The sequence below is a fragment of the Sebastes fasciatus genome, chromosome 9, assembly GCF_043250625.1.
Source record: "Sebastes fasciatus isolate fSebFas1 chromosome 9, fSebFas1.pri, whole genome shotgun sequence".
NCBI lineage: Eukaryota > Metazoa > Chordata > Actinopteri > Perciformes > Sebastidae > Sebastes > Sebastes fasciatus.
The window spans coordinates 23,206,126-23,233,166 of NC_133803.1; the positions used below are offsets into that span (position 1 = coordinate 23,206,126).

At 39.1% G+C, this 27,041-nt stretch overlaps 1 protein-coding gene and 2 long non-coding RNA genes across 8 annotated transcripts in view; 2 read left to right on the forward strand and 1 right to left on the reverse strand.

Annotated features, from left to right (window-relative positions):
• Positions 1-23,087, forward strand: rab11fip2 (RAB11 family interacting protein 2 (class I)). Of its 2 annotated transcripts, none has more exons than XM_074646796.1 (6): positions 1-281; positions 2,325-2,920; positions 6,623-7,029; positions 9,930-10,263; positions 11,852-11,924; positions 22,314-23,087. In XM_074646796.1, the coding sequence occupies exons 2-6, from the start codon at positions 2,568-2,570 to the stop codon at positions 22,380-22,382; spliced, it is 1,236 nt and encodes a 411-aa protein (XP_074502897.1). In that variant the 5' UTR covers positions 1-281; positions 2,325-2,567; the 3' UTR covers positions 22,383-23,087. The 2 variants fall into 2 exon arrangements, with proteins under 2 accessions (XP_074502897.1, XP_074502896.1); XM_074646795.1 differs by lacking the exon at positions 22,314-23,087 and adding an exon at positions 14,069-21,831 and having other exon boundaries at positions 9-281.
• Positions 9,944-26,888, reverse strand: LOC141774276 (uncharacterized). Its single transcript, XR_012595294.1, has 3 exons — positions 26,803-26,888; positions 12,535-12,637; positions 9,944-10,081 (listed from the first exon to the last, which is right to left on the reverse strand). It is a non-coding gene; the product is annotated as an uncharacterized LOC141774276 (long non-coding RNA).
• The window catches only part of LOC141774275 (uncharacterized), a 109,162-nt gene continuing 108,597 nt past the window's right edge, over positions 26,477-27,041 (forward strand). For 3 of the 5 annotated variants that reach the window (XR_012595293.1, XR_012595292.1, XR_012595291.1), the window contains exons 1-2: positions 26,478-26,678; positions 26,810-26,945. This is a non-coding gene — a long non-coding RNA (uncharacterized LOC141774275). Of the gene's footprint in view, positions 26,679-26,809; positions 26,946-27,041 lie in introns of all 5 variants that reach the window. The other 2 variants (XR_012595289.1, XR_012595290.1) reach the window with 2 other exon arrangements.

A 27,041-nucleotide genomic window follows, 5' to 3' on the forward strand; every position in this document is an offset into this window, starting at 1 on the left:
CAGTTTGTAGTGCGCGGAAGCGTGTGTGCGGGAGCGCGCACGTTGAACGCCCACCGGGGTGAGGCGGACGTGACGTCAGACCAGGAAGTACAGCTCACCGCTGGCTGACCAGAGAGAAGTGGAGAGCAATGGCTGGATAGCAACAGCAACAGCAACAGCAACAACTCCTACTAGCTGGGCTGTCTCCACCAGGAACCGTCACATGCATGTCTCAGTGAAGCCAGTCTCTGAGGAGCTGAAGCCCTGAATGTCCTTCTAGTGTCGGTGAAGATGACCCAGAGGTAATTATCTGTGTGTGTGAGAGAGATGCTCTGTGTGCTGTTAGCTTCAGCAGCTAGCCACATAATGCTAACGTTAGCCCTAATGTGTGAATGTAACAACAATAACAAAGCTTCATGTAAAGTTACCTCATTGCCTCGTAGTGTGTAAAGCTGCTTTAATCTACGAGGAGACAAATCAGTTGAATGTAGGACAAAACCTGTGGAAAGATGCTCACTTAAAGGTAAACTCCACCCTAATGTAATTCACGTGGTTAGATAGATAGAGAGATAGATGTCATGAAGTACATACTAGATAGATAGATAGATAGAGAGATAGATAGAGAGATAGATGTCATGAAGTGCATACTAGATAGATAGATAGATAGAGAGATAGATAGAGAGATAGATGTCATGAAGTGCATACTAGATAGATAGATAGATAGAGAGATAGAGAGATAGATAGAGAGATAGATGTCATGAAGTACATACTAGATAGATAGATAGATAGAGAGATAGATGTCATGAAGTGCATACTAGATAGATAGATAGATAGAGAGATAGAGAGATAGAGAGAGAGATAGATGTCATGAAGTACATACTAGATAGATAGATAGATAGAGAGATAGATAGAGAGATAGATGTCATGAAGTGCATACTAGATAGATAGATAGATAGAGAGATAGAGAGATAGATAGAGAGATAGATGTCATGAAGTACATACTAGATAGATAGATAGAGAGATAGAGAGATAGATAGAGAGATAGATGTCATGAAGTGCATACTAGATAGATAGATAGATAGATAGATAGATAGATAGATAGATAGATAGATAGATATAGTAACTTCATTGATCCTGAGGGAAATTCAAGTTTCCAGCATCACAGTTCCGTAGTGCAAACCATGTTAGTAAAAAGGCAGTAAAAAAGGCAGTAATGCAAAGTACAAAACAATATACCAGATATAAAAATACAAGGAGATGAAGAAAACTGTTAAAACTGAATATAGTGCAGGGTAACAACTGAGATACAGGACTATTAAAAAGTGAATATAGTGCAGAAGAGACTGTTAAAAATGATTATAGTGCAGGTTAACTCCAGTAGCTTAGTCTATGAAAGTGCACTATGTGCATTATTATCTGTCCTGCAGACCGTCCTCCTTTGTCCCCTCCCTCCCTAGCGAGGTGTTGTACAGTTTGATGGCTCGGGGGACAAAGGATTTCCTGAGTCTGTCTGTGGAGCACTTGGGGAGCAGCAGCCTGCCGCTAAACAAGTTCCTCTGTTTGATGATGAAGGCGTGCAGAGGATGGCTGGCGTTGTCCAGTATGGCCATCAGTCTGTTGAGTGTTCTTTCCTCTGCCACCGTCACCAGAGAGTCGAGCTCCATGCCGACCACAGAGCCAGCCCGCCTGATCAGATTGTCCAGCCTCGAGGTGTCCCTCTTAGTTGTGCTGCCCCCCCCAGCACACCACAGCGTAGTTATGTCACTTCTGTGATATACAGCTGAGTTTTCTTGTTAATTTGTGAATGAAAAACAGTCTCATTTCAAGTTGAACAATAGAGACACAGACTTCAGAGATGAGTCATCTAGAGATAAAACCTGGAGCTGCTCTTAGGTAGTGAAAAAGACATTTTGACAACACTCATAGTCATTTTACTTTACTATGGGTACATTATCTTATTCTCAGTCTGAAGTCCTGTATTCAAATACGATTCATTTGGAGGTAACGTGAAAAATCGAGCCATCATCCCACTGAGTCAGTCACTAATTCAGTGACAATGGACCAGCACCAAAATGTGTCACTGGATGAGATCATCAGTTTCTTAGGGAAATCTATTCATAGGTACTGTACAAAATCATACAGTGCAATCTAACTTCTGTTTTAGTCTTTATTTCCTGTAATTACTTAAAAAATCACATGTTGATGCGAAGTGACTGCTATCAAAGCTGGCTGCAAATATTAGCTGGCTTAATATTAATGTTCCCTGCACACCCACATGAGTCATGTTGTGGTTCTGGGAAAGATACTGATGCTGTTCTGTTTCTTTCTGTGTTTTTTTTATTCAGATGACTCACCAGTGGCTTGGACATCTGTGATTTGACAGAAGATGAGGCTTGCTCAGTTTGTCAGACTTGTCATTGCGTGTAATGATCGCTACTGTAGGCACATAAACCAAACTGACATGGACGACAAACTATAGTGAATCATGTTTGTTGCTTTTTGCACATCACACTCACTTAAAACACTAACGACATAAATTATCATTTAGTTTGTTTTGGATGGCTTTCAGTTGATAAGCAGTGCTGACAATGTCGCTGGGCGAGCAGTCTCAAAAGTGGTTTCCAACCCATGTCCAAGCCACTGTTCTTCAAGCAACCGGTTTACAGCCCAAGGGCAAAAATGGCACCAATGATGCCTACACTATCATCCAGCTGGGCAAAGAAAAGTATTCGACATCAGTGGCCGAGAAGACACTTACCCCTGTCTGGAAAGAGGAAGCCTCCTTTGAATTACCTGGTTTACTTCTGGAGGGCAACCCAGAAGTATATGAACTCTGCCTTATAGTGATGCATCGGTCCTTGGTTGGGATGGACAAGTTCCTGGGTCAGAGGTTCATCAACCTTAATACAATCTTTGATAACAAGGAACGGAAGAAAACTGAGTAAGTGTCATATACTGTAGCACAATATTTCACAACAAGCCATACATTTAAATCTGCATCGATTACTGTTTTAATCTGCTGCCGTTGGTTTCAAGCACAATTATTTCAGGTAATGCGTGTACACCCATTCCAATGTGCAAACCACCAATCCAAAATGAGATGATCAAATAATATCCGCTGCAAAATTCTCAACATTAATTTTTGTTTTATTTACGCCAACATGTTTTGTCAATATGTCTCCTTTGGATTATCAGGGCAGCATTAAGTGAACCAGTGAAAATTAAAATTGAATTTAAGGCGACCAGTATGATACCATTAATCATCCATGTGTTCTCTATACAGTCATTGCAATGTCATTAGTTAACAATATTACACCCACTAAATGTTGAAAAACTACAAAGAGCCACAGTGATAACCTTACAAGAGAATATTGTGACAATTTTATAATTAATATGTGAAGGATGGATCATTTGGTACGGAAAAAACTACCAAGCTTAGGAGCTTCTGCATTAGATAGTACAGTAATTGAAACTTGAACACTGGGATTTTGATATAGTACATTTCATACGTCTTTAACATCACATGTACAGTTTTTGAGCTTTTTCGTATGTGATATTTTTATAGCATTCACTTACTTTCCAGCTCACAGTCATGCACCAACGTGCTGCTGGTAGAGGACTGGACTTTTGAGAGGAAGTGGAAAATATTTGCAGAACTATTCCAGTCATAAGTGGACTACAGCATGGACTGAAATAGTTGTTATTTGTCACATTTTCGACATGTGTTATTGCCATATTAGGCTACACATAATAACATAATTGTTGTGTTTTGTGTGTTATATTCTGTGCTCTGTTCTCAATTAAGTTCATGACGTGTACACCACATGATTTAAATACAATTGCATTGTCCTTTATTCTCTTTATGCACTTGTTTTACAAATACATTTTATTAGATAGACATGTTTAATTTAAAGAGCATATTTGTTTTGTAGCCCAGTAGGTGAACTGGTCTAACAGAAACACCAGATGTCTTCTTCTTCAGTTTGAAACTACATAACACAGATGAGGTAGTACATTTGTGCTCCGTTAGTGACCACAGATTGGTTGAACTTTTCCACATTGTTGACTCTCTATTGTTTGAGGCTTAGTAATGAATTGGCCTACATTGTCGGGAGATTATTTTTAGCTTAATCACTGACATGGTGAGCAGCAGTTGGCCTAATTGAAACTAGTGGAGCTGGCTAAACATGTCTTGTAAGTCACTCCTAATTGTTTTCAAAGGTGTGTGAATGGAGTATGACCTTTTCTTCACCACCAAAGGGAACTGGGTTTGAAACTTGGCCTGTTCTGTGTAGAGTTGACTCATTCTCCTCGTGTTTTTATTTTGTCTGAATGCTCTGGGTTTTTTCTTCAGCCAAAAAGGAATGTAAGTCAGGTTAAGTGGAGACTCTAAACTGTCTGTAGGCCTGATATTTATGGCCAATAATGGGTTTCTTTGTAAGTGAGTCAGCCCTTTCATTAACAGGTAACTTGTCGAGGCTGTTTACCTGCCCTATACCTGGCGCTTGTTTGGCTAAGGTTTGTCTCCTTGTGAAATTACTTGTATGAAAGGCTTGAGCAGATCATGCATAAAGGTAGGGTAAACTAAACCTAATCATAGCTTGACAAGGCAGTATTATATCAGGCTGAACTTGGGGGTGTTGACCCTTACAAGTTCAGCACACACACATTTTTTAACCCCACATTAAGCAAACAGAATAACCAATCTGGATCTGGTGTTAATTAGCTCTCTGCACATTTCAACACAGAAAGACATTAGCACACTTCCTCTCTGCCCATCAGTTGGGAGAATCACAATATGTTATAATCAGTGTGTGGATGGGTTTTATTTGTTTTAGGTGCCTGGGCCGATGCACCTCGAGGCCGTGCACTATTTCAGCAGAGGCTCTGTAATGGATACGCTCACGTTGCTTGTTGGCCTAATCCCACACTGCAGGCATACTTGACAATGACGCCGGGACCCTCGATACTATATCCACACTCCACAGTGGGTCTGTGTTCACCGCGGCCCATCCGCAATGTTTTTGAACTGACATATTGGGGAGGAAAGCCCGTCTTGATATCTGAGTAGGCAGCCCATAATTATCGCACACCTGTGTTTGTTGATTGTGAGGAGTTTCCCAGCGGTCCGGGCCCGAGTGGGAGGATTGTGGTTCCAAGCACAGGGAGGTTTATCTTGGCCTTGAGACACACGTGAGGTGCAGCCCCGGCCCCACGGCAGCGGCATGCTGTGGCTGCTGATCAGACTGAGCGCGGCGCGCAGCCTGGGAATCAGACCCGGCAAGGCCTTTCATGACTGGGCTCCTCCTGAGCCACGAGCTAGACGGTTTTAGAATAGCGTTCGACAGCTGCGGTTTTTAAAAAGCCAATACCAATACTTATATATTTATTTATATATTTCATGCTGGAATTCAAGGGATACTACAAATCTCCATGTAAAGCCAGGAAGAAATGTCAGTAAATGTAAATACGTGATGACTTTGAGTCTGAGCAAAATGTGGCATTTAAGTCAATTCAGATTAAGGGGTCATCAAGAAAAAATAGTGTAAGATTAGAACAATCAATTATATTGATCAAACTGCACCATGATGGAGATGGGTGAGTGCAAAGGTATATACTGTATATTGATGTGACCATAGGTTAGAATACACCCACAACATTTCCCAGACTAATATATCAAAAGTAGACAGAAGTAGGGCTGCAACTAACGATCATTTTCATTGTCGATTAATCTGTCCTTTATTTTCTCGATTAATCGATCGTCCCCAAATGTCTTGTTTTGTTCACAACTCAGTTTACTGTCATAGAGAAGTAAAGAAACCAGAAAATATTCACATTTAAGAAGCTGGAATCAGAGAATTTTGACCGATTAATCGATTATCAGAAATAGGCAATTAATGTAATAGTTGACAACTAATCGATTAATCGTTGCAGCTCTACAATACAATACATTGACTGGTAGTTGTTTCATCCCGATGCTGGTTTCTTAAAGGACACTGTCTCCAGCCCTGTATAACAGAGGATATGTCTCATTAGCATGTATGAACTGTTGGGCTGCCCTGCGACGTGGCTTTGCAATTTCCCAATTGCTCGTCGTTGCATTTCTGAACAAAGGCCAGATTTGTGCAAATGCCACTTTATTTCGCTCAGAGTGAAGGCATAAATCCCATTACTTCCAGTTGAAAAAGCAGAGAGGTTAAACAAATAGGAGCCCAAATGCAGCCCTGAAATGGCTCTATATTATTCAGCAGCAGGCTATTTCTTATGTTCAGTTTGCAAAGAATAATGTTTATCCTCTGAATGATAAATTGTATTCTCACTTGTGTCACAGAAAAGTTCAAACGATTTAAGCCCCTGCATTTGTGTGTAGCTTTTGGATTAGTCTGCTCAAATTAGCCTTTTCAGTGGTGTCCACAAAGAAGTAGGTAGAGCACATTAGAAAGAATGTGGGCTATTTCTTCCTTTTGTCATATTGTTTGATAGCGTAAAGACTTTTACCACATTCTGACTTTGTATACCCGTCTTCCTGAATTATGCTGAATTACATGTAATCAACTCAGAAGATTTTCATAAATCCTGCTCTTTTTATATAAATTGTCTCATTGAATTTGCTCAGCCTAAGCGTCCTCCTCTCTCATTTTAGCTGGTATTCCTTGGAGTCCAAGCCGGGAAAGAAGAGGAAAGAACGAGGCCGCATCCAAGTCAGCATTCAGTTCATGAGGAACAACATGACGGCCAGCATGTTCGACCTCTCCATGAAGGAAAAGCCCCGCTCGCCTTTCTCCAAACTGAAGGGCAAAATGAAGGGTCGCAAACACGACAGTGGCCTTGGTGACACGTCTTCAGCCATCATGCCTCGCTCTGCCATGTGCGACTCTGAGCCTAGCCGGCAGTCCTTCGCCCCAGAACCACAACCCCAGCCTGAAGCGAAGGTCAAGAGACCACTACTGGCTGGGGCCCATAAACTCTCTGCTGCTCATTCCATGTCGGATCTCATTGGGACTCACTTTCGACCCAAACTGGACTCCATGAACTCCATTGAAGAAAGCGGTGAGGACCAGAGTTTCTATTTTTCACATTTGCTGCAGAAGTTTGTTTCAATATTTGACAGTTAAATAATATTTTTTTTCTAAGATCTCAAAATGGTAATAGGTAGGCTTTTATTGCTGTTTGGCACATGCCTGCAGGGACTTGATCGGTTTTTTTTTAGGGCTGTCAATCGATTAGAATATTTAACCGTGATTAATCGCATGATTGCACATTATTAATCAGGATAATTGCACATTAATTTTTATCTGTTCAAAATGTACCTTAAAGGGAGATTTGTCAAGTATTTCATACTCTTATCAACATGGGAGTGGGCAAATATGTTTGCGTTATGCAAATGTATATATATATTTATTATTGGAAATCAATTAACAACACAAAACAATGACAGATATTGTCCAGAAACCCTCACAGGTACTGCATTTAGTATAAAAAATATGCTCAAATCATAACATGGCAAACTGAAATCCAACAGGCAACAACAGCTGTCAGTGTGTCAGTGTGCTGACTTGACTATGACTTGCCCCAAACTGCATGTGATTATCATAAAGTGGGCATGTCTGTAAAGGGGAGACTCGTGGGTACCCATAGAACCCATTTTCATTCACATATCTTGAGGTCAGAGGTCAAGAGACCCCTTTGTAAATGGCCATGCCAGCTTTTTCTCGTCAAAACTTATTGTAGGTTTGGAGCGTTATTTACCATCCTTCCCAAAAAGCTAGTATGATATCGATGGACTCCTTAGGTTTTGTAGTTGCATATGATACCAGTATCTTCACTCTAGCTTTAAAACTGAGCCCGCTACAACAACCTAAAAATCGCAATAATATATGTGTTATTATCGTGTTAACTTTGACTGCCCTATTTTTTTTTTAAATAACACTTATCACATTTCTTTACCAAGTCAAGTCACTAGTGATCAGTGAGTCATTGCTACCTTCTCATATTTGAATTTTCAAGGATGGAGCAGCAGACTGGTGTCTCAAAAATTTCAGCTATGTATGAAGGATAAAAGGCCTCATTCTCACGCACTAAAATTACAGAGCAGTGTTATAATTATACTGTTTTGCATTGTAGTCTGGTGTCTCTTAACACAATGTTTTATTTGTCTACCTGGTTTTAATTAACTTTCTTATTTTTCTTGTGTGACTGTCTCATTCTTAATGGGATACTGTTGCAATTTCTAGTGGCCATCAGTAGAGGTCGATAGAAGTCACAGTGCTATATAAAGATATTTACAGTATAATGTATATAAACCATAACTAAATTAGATAGCTATTTAGGTCAGCATATCCATCTGTGACCTTTATTTATCTCTGTTGCTAACCCCACTATAAAATGTGTCCCCCATTTGCCCCCTCTGTCCTTGAGTTACTGTAATTAATGCAAACAAGGGCAGCACAATTAATCTAAACTTTATCAAAATCGCAATTTGGCCTACCACAAATTTCAAATCAAAGGAGGCGCAATATTTGTTAAAGGCGAAATGTGTTTCAAAATACCATTTTAAATTAAATTGTGGTGCTGCCGTGGTGTGTCCTGGCCTACACATCATATTCTACAGACTTAAGAAAATATATTTGTTTAGTACAGATTCCCGCAAAAATTACACCATAATCATTTTAATATGTTTTTCAATAAAAATTGAACTGTTGATTATTTTCTCGATATCTCGATTCGTTTTTCGGTCTATAAAATGTCATAAAATTGTGAAAAATGTTGATCAGTGCTTCCCAAAACCCAAGATGACGTCCTCAAATGTCTTGTTTTGTCCACAACTCAAAGATAGTCAGTTTACTGTCATAGAGGAGTAAAGAAACCAGAAAATATTCACATTTGAGAAACTGGAATCAGAGAATTTTGACTTTTTTTTCTTCTTAAAAAATTACAAAGCGATAAGTCGATTATCAAAATAGTTGCAGATTTGTTTAATAGTTGACAACTAGCAATTAATTGATTAGTCGTTGCAGCTCTAATTTTGTGCTGAAGCAGTAAAATTCATACTTTTACCACGGGAAGCTGCAAGCAATCAGGCAACTATCAGAATTTTCTGATATTATATATCTGATATTCACGACCAACAACTTCACTGTTGGTCTCTAAATGTACAAATTATCATGAAAGGCAAATAAATAAGCATTACTCAATTCACTGCCCGATCTCCACTGAACAGCTTTCTGAGGCAGGTACATCATGATGACTTTTACTTTATCAAGCGTGATTGGCATGCAGGGGAGGGCAACTTATCCACAGTTCTGAGGGTATAAATTATATAACAAGCTGTCCTTTACTGCTCCCAAGTCAGGTCAAGTTTATTTATATAGCACGTTTAAAAACAACTTCTGGAGCTGACCAGAAATGCTGTACAAGTTAAAGTGAACAGCGAGTAAAATATCATCAACAAAAGCAACAGTAGGTTGCAATGAAAAATACAAGGCAATATTATAACTCTTATAAACTTGTAAGAGCAAATTATAAGAATATAAGTTTATAAAATACAAACATTTTAAAACAAAGCATTAAAACCACTAAGAGCAACCGAAGTTTTGGAGCTGTCGCTGCAAAGGCACGGTCTCGCTTTTGTGGTATTAGTTGGAGCAGCCACCTGACCAACTTTGAAGATAACACGAGTAAATACATAAACGCAAAGTGGTGATTTATACAGGTTGCTTATCTCTGCAAAACTGTAAAAAAGGTTTATGAACAGAAAAAAACATCAGTTTTGAATTCTAATGACAGAGATAATGATTCAAATCAGTGGTATTGGCCATTAAAAGCCATATTACATCATAAATTCTGTCACAGATAATCACACAAATTAAAATAAAACAATAACACGTTTGACCTTTTATAAAGTGTGATAAGTTGATGAACTGATTTGGTTTCTCTTCTCGGGAGTACAGGCGGCCCTCACAGGCGTTCCCAGAGCGAGGTGCCAGGCTACCAGGACAGCGAGGCACACAGTGACCCTTTCACTGATATCAGTGACACCCTGCCACAGAAGTATGCCACGCTCCCACGCAACCACAACCCGTTTGAGGGGGAGCAAGGGCAGCTGTGGGACCGGGCGGAGCGGAAGGAGAAAAAGGAGAAGGTCAGCCTACTGGAACGCGTGACGGGAAAGAAGGAAGGCCGCAAGACTAGCAACGGGGCGCGTTCGGGCAGCTCTGGAGACTTGCGATCCCCCAACCCCTTTAGTGGAGACACTAACCCGTTCATCTCCAACTACAAAGCCAGGTAGTCCCTTTTATGTTTGCTTTGTGTGGTTCATCAAAATTAGAACACACCACCCAATTCTCCTTCAGTACATCATTTATTCATCTCATTAAATGTTTCCTTTATAATGGTAGGTTTCATTATAAACAATATATAAATGATTATAAATACAAAACATCGAATATTAAAGCCACCTTTTCAGAAAACAGTTTAGCAAGAACAATCTTTCATATTAACGGCCTATGTAGAAGAAGCCCTCCTCACATAGAGAAGACAGGTGATATATGACAAAAGTAGTGTTGCTAATGAAATCACTTTGTTTAAAGGTTCTGTCTGTGTTAACGGCAAAACATTTAGTTCGCATAACATCTTCCATATCCTCTCACAATCCCAAAGCGTGACCTCGCTACCCCATGGGTCAACCACCGCTGTACTACAGGATATTGGTTACAGCATTCCCATAAAGTTTCAAATACCTTCTTGATTGAAATCTACTATCTGATAGACCCCCCTTTCTCTTTCTCTCATTCTGTTGTAGTTACATGTTGTTGGTTACATCTATTTCCTGTGTTGCATAAAGAGTTGGTGAGCTGTGTGGCTAAGTTCTGGTTTATCAGAGTGGAAGGTGTCATTAGTGGCTCTTTAGAGAGCCTGAGCTTGATAACGGAGCCCTGTGAGCTATAGTAATGAGATCCTCTGCAGAGATAGACCACCCAATTAACCACTTATCTCTGTAGGCACTAGTCCATCATCTTTACTGCTGCCTTTGTCGCGCAGGAGCTCAGTGGTCATTTATAATGTGGTGCAGGAATACAAAAAGGTGGTTTATGAACGTATTCACAGGTGTAGCAAAACGTATGTATGTTTTATTTCTTGATAAGCTCTGTCAGTCACTCTCAATAGAGTGCAGGAATGAGTCCTAAATGAGTTAACATTTTTACACCTGCGGTTCCCTCGTCTGAAAGGCAATGTTTTTTTTTCTATTTCTTTAGTTACATGAGTGAATAAAAGGTCTGTGGTTAACACAAGCTTAGATTTTAACATTTTGTTCTACAACATAAAATAAGTCAGTATATATCCCACTCATGAATTTTGAAGCTTTTACATGTCTTAAAAAAGCTGGTTGCTAAAAATGAGACTACTAAATACCATCACGCCGAACACTAGTCCGTCTTTAACTTAGTGCTGGTGATGTGAAGTCATGCAGTCATGGTGTAGTTTGTTTATAGCCTAATGCTTTTTACTTCTGGTGATTGCATTTACGCTTCAAAAATCATAGAAGAGGTGTTCATCTGTGAAGATTATCTTGCTGAACAAAACGTGTAAGTATTATAAATGTTTGCCACCGAGCGTATTTTCTGCAACAATCTAAAACCCAATGAAAAAATCGCTTTGTTTTTTTTGTCGAGGGAACTAGTGTGATGCTAACTTCCTGGTTGGCCTACAAAAATACGTCATCCCTGCAGCACTCTATATCCAAATTTGATTTTTCAGCTCAAAGATAGACACCTTAGAGCTTCTGTATTAGTAGAGTGGTGATAATTATGCCAAAAGTATTCACTGTAACGCCTCCATATGAATACTCACTGTCCTTTTGATTGCTTCGCAGTGATAAAAAGTCAACAGGAAATCAAGACATCACATTTGGCCATAAGAAGAAGGACATCTATGGCAAGAAAAAGGTAAGAAAAGACAGCTTGTAAAAGCAAATGATCCGTCAGGTGAAATTGTCACTTGTACCTGACAAAGATTGAGATGGAAGAAAGAGAAGAAATGACCCCAGCAGTTGCAACTGTGTCGCTACTTTCTGTGTCGTGCAGATTTTTAATTGAGGACTTTAACTTTAATTTGACATAGCAGCTGGTGACACTGATCTCTGAGGCCTCTGTAAAATTCAGATGTGCCATTCAACTAATTAGCAGCTGCACACATCGGTCATCATGTCTGATCTGATCATAATTTGAAGTGGTGTGAGATTTCGGTCTGTAAGGTCATTCGTAGTGGTGTGTTGCACTTATTCTGTAATTGGAGGTTTTTTTTGTGAGAAAAGGCACAGAAATGTCATTTGTTTTTTCTTTTTAATGATTATTACATTATTTATTCTTCACTTTTTACACTTTGTAGCTTGTATTTAGTTTAAATTCTTTGCATTTCCAATTTGAAAAAAGAAAAAACCACGTCAAATTTGCAGACTATTACGCAGCAAAACTGGTATTTATGAGGGAGCAGTGGGAGCAGTAGCTAAAGTGATGCCTAAATGAGAAAGAGAATGCTGATAATAGCTTTCCTCACCTTTCTTTGTGGGTGTTGAGGGCTGTCGGTATCCACACGTGCCCCCGTGCATGCCGCAGTGCCTTGCAGAAATGGCAGCTCCCATTTCCTCCGCTTCAAGGCCCTAATTAACCACACACAGGGGGGGGAAGGGGAGAGGGGGGGCAGCGAGAGATTTCAAAGGACTGAGCTTTTAGATTCTCAAAGCTTAGCTCATTAGAAACTGTAATGACACAACTGGAGAATGCCAAGTGTGCGCCTTATCTTCTCCTCACTACTGATCGCAGAAAAATGGTCATCATTACTTTGCCAATTCATGGTCCTTTCCAGGGCTTTGTCACCAGCCACTGAAGCTCCTGATTATTATGCTGTGTGTGTGTGTCTGTGTGTGTGTGTGAGAGAGAGAAAGTGCACGTTTACATGCTTGTATGTGAAACCAACATCCATATGGTTGTCAGTTCTCTTATTCCCTCCTGGATGCAGTATCTTTCAGTGAGATGCCTATTATTGTGTGTGAGGAATAGGTCACCGAGCTCTGTTCTTGAAACCCTCCTTACATTGGACATCTAATCTCAGTGGCAAATATTTCATTTTGGTTTGTGTCGGCCCACAGTAGCCTCTGTGCCGTTAGACGCGATAAGATACCTGGTAAGCAGTCCCGCTCCAGGTCTTTCTGCATTGTCTTTGCCCAGCAGTGGAGGCTTGAATGGTGCATGGGAGTGGAAGCTGATAAGTGTGGTATTTTAAACAGGGCGAAGGCTTTGCTGCTCTATCCGTTCGGGGGAGGATGCCCAGCACTGAAGCGATAAAGTGGTCCCTCATTAAAAACGATTACAGCTCCTCTCGTACCCGCGCAATATGATCTGCACATACCGTACCACGCTGCTCCGTCCAAATAGGTTGTCCTCAAAGAGCAACGCTGGGCTTGGGTTGCATCCTTATTTTGCTATTTATTAGCCTGACCTTTAATTGCAGAAATATGCAGCCTGGCATTTCCCCGACAAAACAAAGATTCCACTTTTTGGGACATCTTTTATTGTTAAGTTCTGGCAGGCTTGTTAGAGTTTTTGCCTCTCTAGTTAGAGAGGTCATGCTTTAAGAAACTAAAAGAAAAAGGAGAACAACTTTCTCAAGATGTTCGCTGCTTGCTGTAGTGTCAAAGTTAAGTCTCATTAGAGCCGTTAAACTGCTCTTGATTCTCATTATAAACACTGTTGCACAGTATTGGTTCGTAACATCTGCCATTGACATGTCCCTCAAGAACAGTCATCTTAACAACTCTCAATTAGCCTTTATTAGCAACAGAGAACACGAGATAAACACATGACAGTTTATGTCACTTTAGGCCAACACGTCTAATTAGTCTATTTTCTCAGTCGCATTGTGAGCGAACTTAAAGGGTATCTTTACTCTTGCCTCTGTTATCAGATGCTGACATTTCACAGAAGATCATTCAACCATTTTAGTCTATTTTTACAAAGAATAACTATGCAAAATATGGTGATTATGGAGCGTCAATCTGCTGTGGTTAAATTGAGCATTTACTATTTTTCAGGAGGTGAAACAGGAAAGCGTGGCCTCCTATAGCAACCTATCCTTTGAGGAAGTTGTGCAGGAACTCATCAAGCAGAAAGAAGTGGTGAAAAAGAAAGACGCCCACATCCGGGAGCTGGAAAACTACATCGATAACCTGCTGGTGCGCGTCATGGAGGAGACGCCGAGCATTCTACGGACGCCCTATGAGCCCAAAAAGAAGGCGGGTAAACTTGGTAAAAAAAAGTAGAAATTAAAAAGACGCAGGATGAAACGGTACTAATGAAGGTTTAGCTAGAGCTCGTGCATCAATAATGTGGTAAAATAAGTGGGAACAAACGGGATTGATCAAAATTTATGATTGATTTGTCTTTGCTTTAGAACATTTTATGTTGATGTAGTTTTTATATACCTTTTTTCAATGTTTAGTACACACAGGTATTTTGACCTCTTAGTTTGGCATTCCTATATTTACATTTTAAAATTACTTTATGAATACTTGTTGCGGTGCATTTTTAGGTACTTAAACAGGATAAGAGACATTCATCGATTGATTGAAGTCAAATCAAAGATTAGGTTTATTGTTCGTTGTACTTGTGAACCCACAGAGGTCTGTTGCACATACAGCTGCGATCATCCCCTCAGATGCACTTAAAGGGTAACATTGGTATTTTTCAACCTGGTTAGTTTCCCATGTTTTTGTGTCTAAGTGACTAATGGGGACAACAATTTCTGAAATTGGTCCAATATTGAGGGACAACGCTGTAACCGACAGCCGTGAAATGAACTGCGAGGGCAAGTGAGCAGCGTCAATGTAACGTTACGTCCACTAAAAGTGTTTGTTTTTGCCACTGACAGGCTCAGATTGTTATTATAAGTGTCTGACAAGAAGTGGTGCAACGGTTCAACAAACCCACGGTTCGGTTTGCATTGTGGTTTTTGGATCACGGTTTCGGTTTGGTTCGTTTTTCACATTAGGGAGAAGAAAAACATAACAATTTCCAATGTGTTCGAAATCCAAAATCTATGAATTGATAGATCGATTGATAGTAATGAAAGAAATTACTGTACAGTATATTAAGATGTACTGATTTTATACATGACATAGCCTACTTGATGGTCAAGCAGGCCTATGTTCAGATAATTGCCTCTTCTATGGCACCTCATCAAATAATTAGCAGGGTTAGGGCTTAATATTTAATATTGGTGCAACGGTTCAACAAGTCCATGGTTCGGATTTGCATCTTCACTGACAACATTATGGAGAGGACTCTACAAAGAAATAAAACTTTTTGATTTCTTGCCTTTCTCTTGATCCGGTCTGTCTGTTATTGCGTTCAAGTCCCACTCAAGGAGTCTATCTCGTTGTGATATCTGAATATCCGTATACTCTGGCTCAAATAAATATGGGCAGACATCAAATTCAAAGACCTCGTCCACATTATGGAAATCATCTAAATATTCAGCCACGACCCTGAAAATCTTTTAGATAACACCAAGTTACGCTTTTCTGTACTCCCAACACAACAAACTGTCGCGTTTCCACCATGGATGAATTCCACTATTCCACCATTGTCTTCCAGCAACACGTCATCTCGCTGAGACTTCTCCTTGAGTGAGACTCTTTCCATAATGTTGTCAGACACGTATAATAACAATCAGAGCCTGCCAGGGCAAAAACAAGCACTTTTAGTGGACGTAAATGACGGTGCCAGCTTGCCCCAATAGGTTTACATTGCAGCCTGTGAGCGGCCGCCGTCTACAGTGCTCTCCCTCAATACTGGACCAATGTCAGAAACCTATTAGTCAGTTAGACAGAAAAACATGGGGGGAAATAGGGTCCAGGTTGGAAAAATACCAAAGTTACCCTTTAAGGTGCAAATGCAGCCAGATTCATGTCTACCAGATGGCGTAGTTGCAGTTGTGTGCTGAAAGACGGCCAAGTGGTTGATAATTTGAAGCTGTAGTTGCCGTGTTTACACTCAAGCACAAGTCTCAAACTTGCTACCTAAGTAACGAAACACATTCAGCGAAGGCAGCATCAGTTTGGTTCTTCTGTGCTACAGATGTGGATGAACTCTGCTCTCCTATAATAGTCTGAATGATTCATGGGTATTCTTAGAAAGACTGATGGAGAGTTACGGTAAGAAGTTGCTGGACGAGTATCTTGGAGTCTGGTTTCTCTCTAGCTTACCGAGTCATGCATTTAAAAAAAAAAAAAGAACAAACATACATTGCTGTTATCAGTTACTGACTTTTACATTCTATTTTATTTGTGATGACTATCATTTAAGTTTCTTGGACCGAGGGTCTCACAGTCACTCGCTGAAGGTGATCATTTTACTGACTTTAAGTGCAATAATCATCAACTTGCTTTATATTCTGCTGGTTCTTGTTTACATTTTAATCACATCTTTGAGTCAAACTCATCTCTTAATATTGATTTGATTTCACTGGAAAAGCCTGGAGTTGTCTGTTGCAGCCTCCACGGGTTGACCAGCCTTCATCTCCTTCAAATACACTTTTTGCTGAAGATTGTATTAATGGTACATAGCTGCACATGTGGATATATGCTGAACAATGTTTATTTATGAATGTTTCACAGCTCATTTACATATGACCATTATTTTAATGTATTTGTAAGGTACTTTATGGTAAAAACGCTACTGTATCCCAATACCCCCTCCCTCACCACCCTTTCTACTGTAGTATACACGTATGAAGATCTCACTGATACAGGTTTTATATGTAATTCTGTTTACTAGTCACTAATTAATTATGTACCGTGCCTCAGTATATATCAGCTAATGTTTTTATTTCTTTTTGGATTATCAATACAGTCCAAATACTAACATTCATATACAGTAAGATAAAAGTGTCTCACCAGTTCACGGAGTACTAATGAAGATCAGTTCATAACTGTTCGAGGTAAACAACCAATGAGTGTCATTCAGGTCACTAATAATAACTGTTTGACAGCTTGTGTCAGAAGCTAACTGTCCTCATTTCACAGTTTTTATGTCATTGCATATGTCGCCTCAATCTGTGATGCTAATGTCATAACAACATATGTTGTTTCCATGTCAAACTCCTTAAAGGAACAGTGTGTAACATTTCGGGGGCTCTATTAGCAGAAAATTAATATAATATTCATGTTTTCATTAGTGTATAACCACCTGAAACTAAGAATCGTTGTTTTTGTTAGCTTAGAATGAGCCCATCATATCTACATAGGGAGTAGGTTTCTCTTCACGGAGTCCACCATGGTTCTCCACCATGTTTCTACAGTAGCCCAGAACGGACAAACCAAACACTGGCTCTAAAGAGAGCCTTTCGCGTTTTTACATTACCTGAAGGCCACCGTAGTTCTCCGACACAAAACTGCGATAACGTGAGCCGCAGAGTGCAAAACCGTGGTATCGCCAGCCGCCGTCTGACTTCTGTTGCTCCTAAAGTAGTATTACAGTGGAAACTGCTTATAGTGATCACGGTTACAGTGATCAATCGCTCATATGGATCAAAAAGCTTGGGATAGAATCACTCCTATACAAATGCTGTTTAAGTAATCTGCTTAAAGTAATCAAGTAGTATGCTTACAGTGTTCATTTGGGGTCTTTTCATACATGACAACATATGGAAAAACATTTTAAAACTACGTTAGACTAACGTTAGTTGAATTTTGCCTCGCTTTCCAGCTGAATTGCTGTGCTGCGTGCACATTGATGTCATGACGAGAAAAAGAAAGCAATTTTTTCTCTGACTGAAAAACAAACACACACAGGGAAAGCACCTGTGGTTGAAGGTGCCCTCGTCAAGTGGATTGATAATGCCTGGTCACGTAATGCCCCCAAAGTGAAACTTTGCCAACCCTAAATCGACTCTGCGGCACACATGCAGACCGACGCCCGTCTCCCTCCATGCTGGTACCGGGTGAGCGAGGGATGAGCCCCGCCAAAGGGGTGCTGTTCGCATGCACGCTCGAACGGGCAAGCGAAGCGAACGGCGTTACACAGTTTTGCACTCAGCGCCTCACGTTACCTCAGTCTTGGAAAGGGAGGAGTGAGCGGAGGGGTACTCAGTTGGTTGCAATCTGCAACCACACCACTAGATGCAACCAAATCCTACACACTGGACCTTTAATTAGTCGTGTCTAGAAGGTAACCCGCAAGTTGCGAAAATGTGCTAAAACTCTCGCGAGACCGGACGACCTATCCTAACCTTAACAATTTGAGGTCAATGCCTAACCTTAACCATCTCGCGAGTTTCTTAACTTGTGGGTTACCTTCTAGACACGACCCCTTTAATTCTGTGAATTTATCAGTTTTCTACTGAACAGATGCTGAGTGCGCTCCGGGGCAGCTGTTCGATCGCACTGCTGGTACTAAAATGAACTTGAAGGTTAATCTCAGAAAGAGGCCACGTTTTTAATCACCTGTGCTTGAGCTAGATGTTCAACAATAGTATAATAGGTTTACATTTTTTAATCATTTATTCCTACGTAATGGAACGCAGCTTCATGTACAGTGTTAAACACGCTTTGTAATATAGTGACCATCAATGTTGCACGCCATTTTTAATAATCGATCAAACCTCTTTATCAGATGATGATCCACTTTGTCCTTTTGCTGGTATTATTTCTGGTATCTATTTTGTAATTACTTTCCAGTCTTATACACTATTTGACCTTTACACTGTATGATACCAAATCACAGCTGAGTGCTACACTGTATCTATAGAATGTCGACAGTCAAAAACACTTAATTTAAGTTTTCCATGAATGTTAACGCCACTCAGAAACACAGCTCGTCATGTACAGTATGTGCTAATTATTTATGCTGCTGCGAATTCATCTGAAGGCATGTGATCTCTTTTTGGACTCAAAGCCAAAATCTGTTAATGAATGTACTCTGGTCGGCTTAGAAATACATGATTCTGACGTGTATGATGATATACAGTACACTAACAAGGCCATTGAACCTTGCTTGCCTTTAAAGTATTTGGTGATTCCAAAGAGATCATTTCATATGAGTGATTCCCCCCCTTCCTTCTCTCTATTAGTCAATCTTCATTATGGTTATTGTCGGGTTATATGGTTTTGTGCGATGATGTGACACAGATGTTGGGTAAATTCCTTTGCATTGGTTATTTGATCTGCATATATTTTGTAAAGCCAAACATGTTTGAATCAGTTCTTTAATGATGAGTATTATGTGATAGTAATTAAGAAGATATGTGGATAAGAATCTGTTTTCCATTGGGGAAAAGCGTCTCACAGATTGCCTTCCTACATGTGCTGAAGTGTAAACTCTCTGACTCCTCGTGTTACAGGCTTTACAAACTGCTCTAACCAGTCCGTATTGGTAGTTAGACAGTTGTTCATGGACCTTGCCGAGCTCTTAATACTTCCATTGTACATACTGTATAGTCACTTTGTATTATCACTTCACTTCCTTTGACTTTTTGCACATTTTGTTGTGCTGTAAAATGTTTGAAAATGTGCTTCCTGGCGTTTTATTCAGCTAAATGAAATTTCAAAAGTGGGAATAAAACTGTAAAACGAATGAAAAGTAGTCACCACCCATCTTTCATTTGAGCTGAACTGATATTGGCTAAATTTAGTTGTGATCCTCAGGCTTTTTAACAGTTTAGAGGCATTTTCTCTTGCTAGCAAAGCAAAGGCGTTTGGTGTAGTCTCCACTTCCTCCCACTATGCAAAAGTGAAGCCGAAATATCCCGGATACGGGAGCTGCCATCTTAAAATTAGACGTCATTTGGAGTCAGAGTCTGCACAGTAGTGATCGGGCGGTGGAGCCGAGGTATCAAGGTCACTTGCCCGAACCAATCACGAGCCGAGCATGGTCGCAGCTTGTCAGCGAGAGAGACTCCTAGCTGACAATCATGACGTCCCATCCCCTTTTTATAGCATCAAATAACTAATTAAAACCAAACTTATCAGAAAAATGAACACTTGAACAAACATCAACATGATAAGAACTACCTAAAATAACAGAAATCATCTTTGGGAAAAATTTATTTGACGTGTGCTTTGACTTTTTAGTTTGACCCATGCCCCATCCGCTAACATGGAGGGGTTGGATATATGACCTATACTGCAGCCAGCCACCAGGGGGCGATCGAGATGTTTTGGCTTCACTTTTGTGGAGCTGTCATGTCGTCGATCTTTATATAGTCTATGGTCGTACACTGAGTATGGAACAGGTGATTTACACTCAGGTCTACAAAGTGCCCTAAAGCGCCGTTGCTTTGTTTGAATGATGGAAAAAGCAAACGATAAGGTCTTAATAAATAAATGTTGAACACATTTGGACCCTGAGGTTATTTAGTTCAAATGAAAAATGAGGGGTGCGTAGTTCAAATTAATTAATTTTGCCTGTCATTTCGTCTTTCAGCTTGATTGCTACATTTGCTTTTATGCTTTAATATAATTTGGTGCTTTTGGAAGATGTCAGACTTAAACACAAATCTAAATGAAAAGCATTTTCAAATCATTTTCTAGCACAGCATTGTAAAGAGGTGCATTGCAAAAAAAAGAAAGAAAAACCCTGCATCATTATTATACTTGCCTCTTTGCATAATATTTGTCATCCAATTAATGCCAGTGTTTGAATATGCAAAGCATTCAGAATGCTTGGAGGCAAAAATTTCCTATAAAATTTGGCCATGGCCTGTGCTGTAATTTAAATTTATATAGATTGTTTTGCACATGCATTGAAGTATGTTTTGTGTTGTAGGTGAATGTCCACCCCATTAAAAAGAAAACAGTGCAAACATATGGGGGATTTTTTTTTCCATATTGACGAAGCATGCATTGAACCTTTTGATGAAGATGACATGAAGCTCAAGTCGGATCTCACAATCCTTCTCTGGCAGTCTTTTAAGTCTTCTGCTGATAATGTGATGCTGCTTGCCATAGGCCACATACAGCTGCCAGACACTAAGACTTAAGCTGCCGCTAAATCCCCTGACGGTGCTTGTAATGTGGCACACAGTTTTGAAGGAAATGATGACTGTGTTTATAAAAGATCTCGCCAGTTAGCATTGAGTTTACAGAATTGTATGGTGCAGAGAGGTGCCAACACAATTAAACATCATTTGAGTTTAGTGCCCCAACATGGTGGAGACCTAAACTGACATTTTGATACTAACATGTTGGTCTACACCTGAAGGTAGTCAATGTGTAGTACACGCCTTGTAATGTAATAAGATGAAGTGTGTTTGGATTCTTGTCATTTCTGCATGTCAATCACATGTTTTGATTGTGTAACACTTTATATTCTTGCCAAATCATCTGGCATTTTCCTGATCTAGAAACCCGTGATTCCACTAGATCGGGTTCATTTTCATCACACTACCTTATTGTAATGTATTTAACTCACAATTGTACAGTGTGAACGTTGGATAACAAATGTTAAGAAGGTAGATGAGCTTTTTTTGTGTGTTTATTTTCACACGATAGCCAATATGCAAGACTTTCATACCTGGATGTGTGGGGACAAGAATGTATGGCTTTTTTATTATTATTATTGTAGTTAACTGGAAAACAAATTGGGGTCTAGAAGATGTATGTATTATTATAACAGTATAATGCTGTTAATGATGTATATAAAGTGCCAACACAATTCATAAGAATTTGGTGATACATTTCTTAAAATGTACCCATTCTCCATGTACCACAGTTTCAAACACTCATTTTTAGATATTATCACCACATTCATTATAATCAAATTCCAATGTCCTTTTCAATAAACTCACTGTAAATGAAAACTGGTGCTTTAATGTGTGTTTTTTAACGCCTGTAAAGACATTTTAACCACAATTAAAGTAGAATTTTATAATATCCTTTCTTTTTCCCCCTATATACACATTTCTTTATTCTAATAGATCTTAACTTATTATACAGTACATTTTTATTTCACACTTGCTTTGGCAATGTAAGCGTATATTTCCCGTCCCAATATAACCCCTTTTTTAAAATAATATTTCTATTTAAGAAAAAGCGAAAAAAAAGTTTTAATACGCATTCTTACATTTTGCAGCAGATCCGGTGAATCAAACTCCGCAGCGTAAATCTGATGCAAATCATCCATGAAGTGGATTTCTATTCAGCTGTTCCTTTCCTTTAACACCTGTCCTATCATTAAAATCCACTCTCAATTAACTCTGATCTCACTGGCAGTTAAACCACGATTAGCGTTTTTAATTGTGCTGATTTGTGTCAAAGCTTTTGTTTTCTCCCTTCCTTAAAGCAGCTCTTCCTTTTGTTCTGGAGGAATTCCCATGCCTTCCTGGCCAAAGAGAGAAGTAGCATCGTTTGACAACTGAGTAGCAAGATTGCTTTTTAAAACTCCACTCTAATTTGCCTATGAGTGCAACAAGACTGTGTGGAGTCTTTTGGGACAAGAAACACTTGTGTTGTTTACCGGCTGATGCTTTTGTGGGTTGGTTTGCTTCCCCGCCATGTAGCAGGTTAAAACATGACCTCTCTCCCCTGTCATCCCAATGTAATAGTCCCTGAAGAGTCGCCTCATTCACCTCGACACCGCAGCAGCTGCCAACGCACACCACGATGCATGTAACCACGGACACCAGCAAAGTACAAAATTACTTACAACATAATTCATTGAATGAAGCAATCTTTGAGCGCTATGGGTGATTGAAATAGTGACAGAACCACCTGTGCTTATTAAATAACTAGGTTAAACTTTTGCTTTTAACCCTCTGAAGCCCAAGCATTGATTTTATTGATGTATTTGTATGTATTTTCATTGCACATGCCGACTGATTATACTATTTATTATGTATTTAATTATTTATTATAATCATTGTCTTTTATATTGTTTTAGATTGTCTACTTACTTTTTTCTGTCCTTTATGACAGTTTGCACATACGACACTGGTCACTAACCTCACAGCTGTCTTTATACAGTATCCTGTATTTATAGACTGTCTTTTAATGCATCGTGTATGTGATGGGGAGTTGCAAACTCAATTTCGTTGTACCTGTACAATGACAATAAAGGAAATCTAATCTATTTTTTTTTCTCCTTATTAAACTGTCTGTAGCCTCTGATCAAGAAAATAACGAGCCTCTGATCAAGAAAATAATTATTTGTTATTTGGAGGATTTTGTGAAAATGTTGCAAAATTGCAAGTCTTCACGGTTACAAATATCATTAATATTAACAAAGTCCATATATTAGGCATTGATGATTAAATAATATCCAAATATGTATCTTAAAATTTATTTTATTGACAGGAAACTGATTGATTCATCACATTAAAAAGCAAATGAATTTAACCAGTAAAATCCCAGTAGATCAGCAGTTTCTGAAATACTCAAAACAGCCCTTTTGGCACCAACAACCAGGCCACGTTAAAAATCACTTTAATCGCCTTTCTCCCCATTCGGATGCTCGGTTTGAACTTCAGCAGATCGTCTTGACCATGTCTGCTGTACATGCCTAAATGCATTGCATGCAACCCTGACCTTATACAGTATATATAAGATTAAGATAAGATAAGATAGAACTTTATTAATCCCGAAGGAAATTCTTGTGCCAGAGATTGCTCAAAAATACAACAAAATTACAACGAGTTCAAGTGTATATAGAATACAAGTGTATAAAAGAAAAATACTATTTCTAGCACCAGTGCCTAAAAGAATAACAATTAAGTAAGTAAATAAGATAAGTAAAATAAAAAAAAGGTAAAGTAAGCTAAACAACAGAAAAATAAGTAATATTGCATGTGATGAGAAAAGATGTTGGACATTAATATTGCACACAAAGAAATTATCCCTTATCATTAACCCTGAACTATTTTTGATACCCTTAACAGGTCAAATACTTACTTGGAAAATGGTTGAAATCAGTCCAAACGAGAGAGCTGGGGGTCAGTGGGAGACAGCATGTTGTTTGAACTTGGAAAGTGGTTTGTCTTACAGTATTACTATTTCCTGCCCAGAACGTGGCGATGATACAGTTTAGGGTCAAGGGTGTTGGTTTATGTAGTGTTTGTCTACATTCAGTCAGGAATAGGTACTACTACACAGTTTGTTTCAAATAGATGTTGCAATTTTTCTGTGGGCCTCAGAGGCTAAATTTAAGTGTCAGTTACAATTTACATACAGCCATGCTCATAAAGTTAATTTCAAAATAATTCTGTCTGGTGACAAAAATTGGCAGCATGCATCATGATTAATGTTTTATCTCCCCATGTTAACTTATAGTCTGCCTCGGGAGACACCGAACACAAATAAAGTGTGTAATTGGGCTTTATGTAGGTGTCACCTGTTGTATTCATAAGCTAATTGGCACACTCATTGTCATCCTTACACATTCATCAACAGATCGAATTTCACAGATCCCAGCTTTTGTACGGCACGTGTCATCTGAGTGCCTGCTAGATTAAAGCCCATTAGTTCATTGTGCTTTATATCATATTGCTGTAATTTGAGGAAATATCCAACAAACGTGTTATGCAAGATTCTGTGGGTGCAGAGCGTGCCAGAGAGGGCCACCCACAGGTCACCTGCACTCCCCTTTAAATATGGATGGGCGTCATAGCAGGGATCAGTGTCACCCCCGCACGCGTCTGTGAATAGAAATGCCTCAGGCAATCATGGAGAAACTTATATCAGGAGAAATTCAGCAGATGGATGAGGTGTTTTTAGGGGAAAAACCAGACCTATTTGGGCAGCTGGCCTGAACTTGTTGGATGATCGGGGGCCAGATGTCAAGGTTAACCCCTCAAACTCCCCAGAGTATCAGACCACACCCACTCCTCCAACGCAGGCACTCTTTGTTGGATAGTTAACTCATCTGAATAGGTGCTTGAGATAAATCAGGTGTCAAACGTGCTGCAGATCCCAGCGTTGTGCATTGTATTGACGGTATTGTCTTCCTCTGATAGCTGCCACGCGTCTGGTATCAGGTGAACAAAGCCAGATGACAACCAGAGAAAACAGGGAATCTGTCAACACTGAACAGCAAACAAGGGTGACGGATACAGACTAGAACTCACAGCGTTACAAAAGGGACGTCAATAAACACATATCCTGTACATTAAAATTTTTTTTTAATATTTGTTATGTTAGTGACAACAGGATTGAAGTACATTCATACTTTCAAATGGGTAAGGATAATAAAAAACGTTTATTTTCTTTCACACACTGTCAGAGCTTTTATCAACAGCTCAGATAATACAAGGTCAGCTGACTCAGCAGTGAGTCATTGTTAATGAAGAATCATTGTTAATAAAGTTAATTTAAGTGTAGTGTTTGGAGAAAGCACCAAGAACAATCCTGTTTTCTCAAAGATGTTGTGGAATACATTTTGCATACAGTCTTTACATTTGTATTATCCCATACCTGAACTTTAGATTTGTCATTGGACAACATGACATACTTCTATGACCAGGGTCTGAAATTAACCTTTTTCCTCACCTGCCACTGTGGCAGGTCACTAAACATTTCTACCGGCCACTCAATTTTTTTGTCTGCCACTTCTGAAATCTAAGTACCTTTTCAAATTGTAAACACTGAATCAGTGGTACCAGACCGTAGAATTATGGAATATATCATGTAACCTTAATGCATGACTATATTTGTTAACACTTCATTTTACAGGTCCACAAATTTCATGGTAATTAGGTGATAATTAGCAAGTAACATATTTGAAATTTCTTTTGAATTACTGCCAAATTAGCCCAATATTTAACTCAAAATGTATCGCAATTTCTTTATTGTAAACTTTATTTAATAATTCTATACTAAAATAGCATTTAATGGTTAAAATAGGGCCCTTAGGCTTGAAAAGAGGCTGCTCTTCATCGGAAGTGGAAAACCAAAACTAATAGAAGACACTTCTGATCAGACACAAATCTCACCATTGTGACTTATTGTCTACACAGATGTAACCTGGTAGCTGATGTCATTAATATCATGATTCAGGGAGTTTATTAAGACATTTTAAAGAAGTTGTTTGCTAATTATTATCTATTTACCAGCAGACATGGAAATAAAGCATATCAATTAACTTTGTATTCTTCTCCTGGAAATGTGTTAAATCAATTACCAGCTGTTGAGAAATAGTGGAATATAATTATTAAATAATGTTTATAATAAAGTAATTTTCAATAAATTCTGAGGTTAATATTGGGGTGATTTGGCAGTAATTACAAAGAAATTTCAAATAGGTTACTTGCTAATTATCACCTAATTACTCTGAAATTTGCGGACCTGTAAAATGAAGTGTTATCATATATTTAATTTAGGTTTTAGAATTGCTTTTTAAAAATAATATTTCTTAATATAAGGAAAACCTGTCTGCCATGGTGGCAGGTGACCTGAAATGTTCACCTGCCACAGCCAACATTTACCCTGTTATTTAACAGCTGCTAATTTCATTCCCTGTCAACTTTTTTTTTTACAGACATCCAACATTTCTGCCACTCTTCACTTGACAACAGATGATGTCACACGTGATCCTCTATCTTCATTGGCTAGACAAAGCAGGGTAAAGCTAGCTACGAATTGCGCTCATAAGCTAACTCATATTAGCAGTACAGTGAAAACACAGAGGGGAAAGATCGTCGCCCCGAGCGCAACTAACGTATTCTTACTGCTTTATCTCATCAAAGTCACTTTCCTGTAGTAATTCAACATGTAAACGTCCATACATATAGATGGAATTTGACACATAGATACTTGGATATGTATAAATTGATTCTACTTACATGTCAGTTGGGATCTCCGAAGGAAATGACCGCGAAAAGACCGGAAATGCGTCATACCGGATAAATCCGGTTTAGGACAATAGCGGCGAGCAACATCCGGCTTAGGAAACAGTGACGCTAATTCACAGTTCCTCCTCCTTCAGGTATTTTAGTTTGTATTTGTTTGAGTTTTTATATCCTATTTGGTGATTTAGCTAACGATAGATAAATTATAACTAGCCAGCTATGCTGTTTTGCAT

Coding starts and splice junctions, on each gene's coding strand:
- rab11fip2 (XM_074646795.1), top strand. CDS start 2,568: ATGTCGCTGGGCGAGCAGTCTCAAAAGTGGTTTCCAACCCATGTCCAA. Junction 2,921..6,622: donor AAGGAACGGAAGAAAACTGA/GTAAGTGTCATA, acceptor CTCTCATTTTAG/CTGGTATTCCTTGGAGTCCA. Junction 7,030..9,929: donor GAACTCCATTGAAGAAAGCG/GTGAGGACCAGA, acceptor TCGGGAGTACAG/GCGGCCCTCACAGGCGTTCC.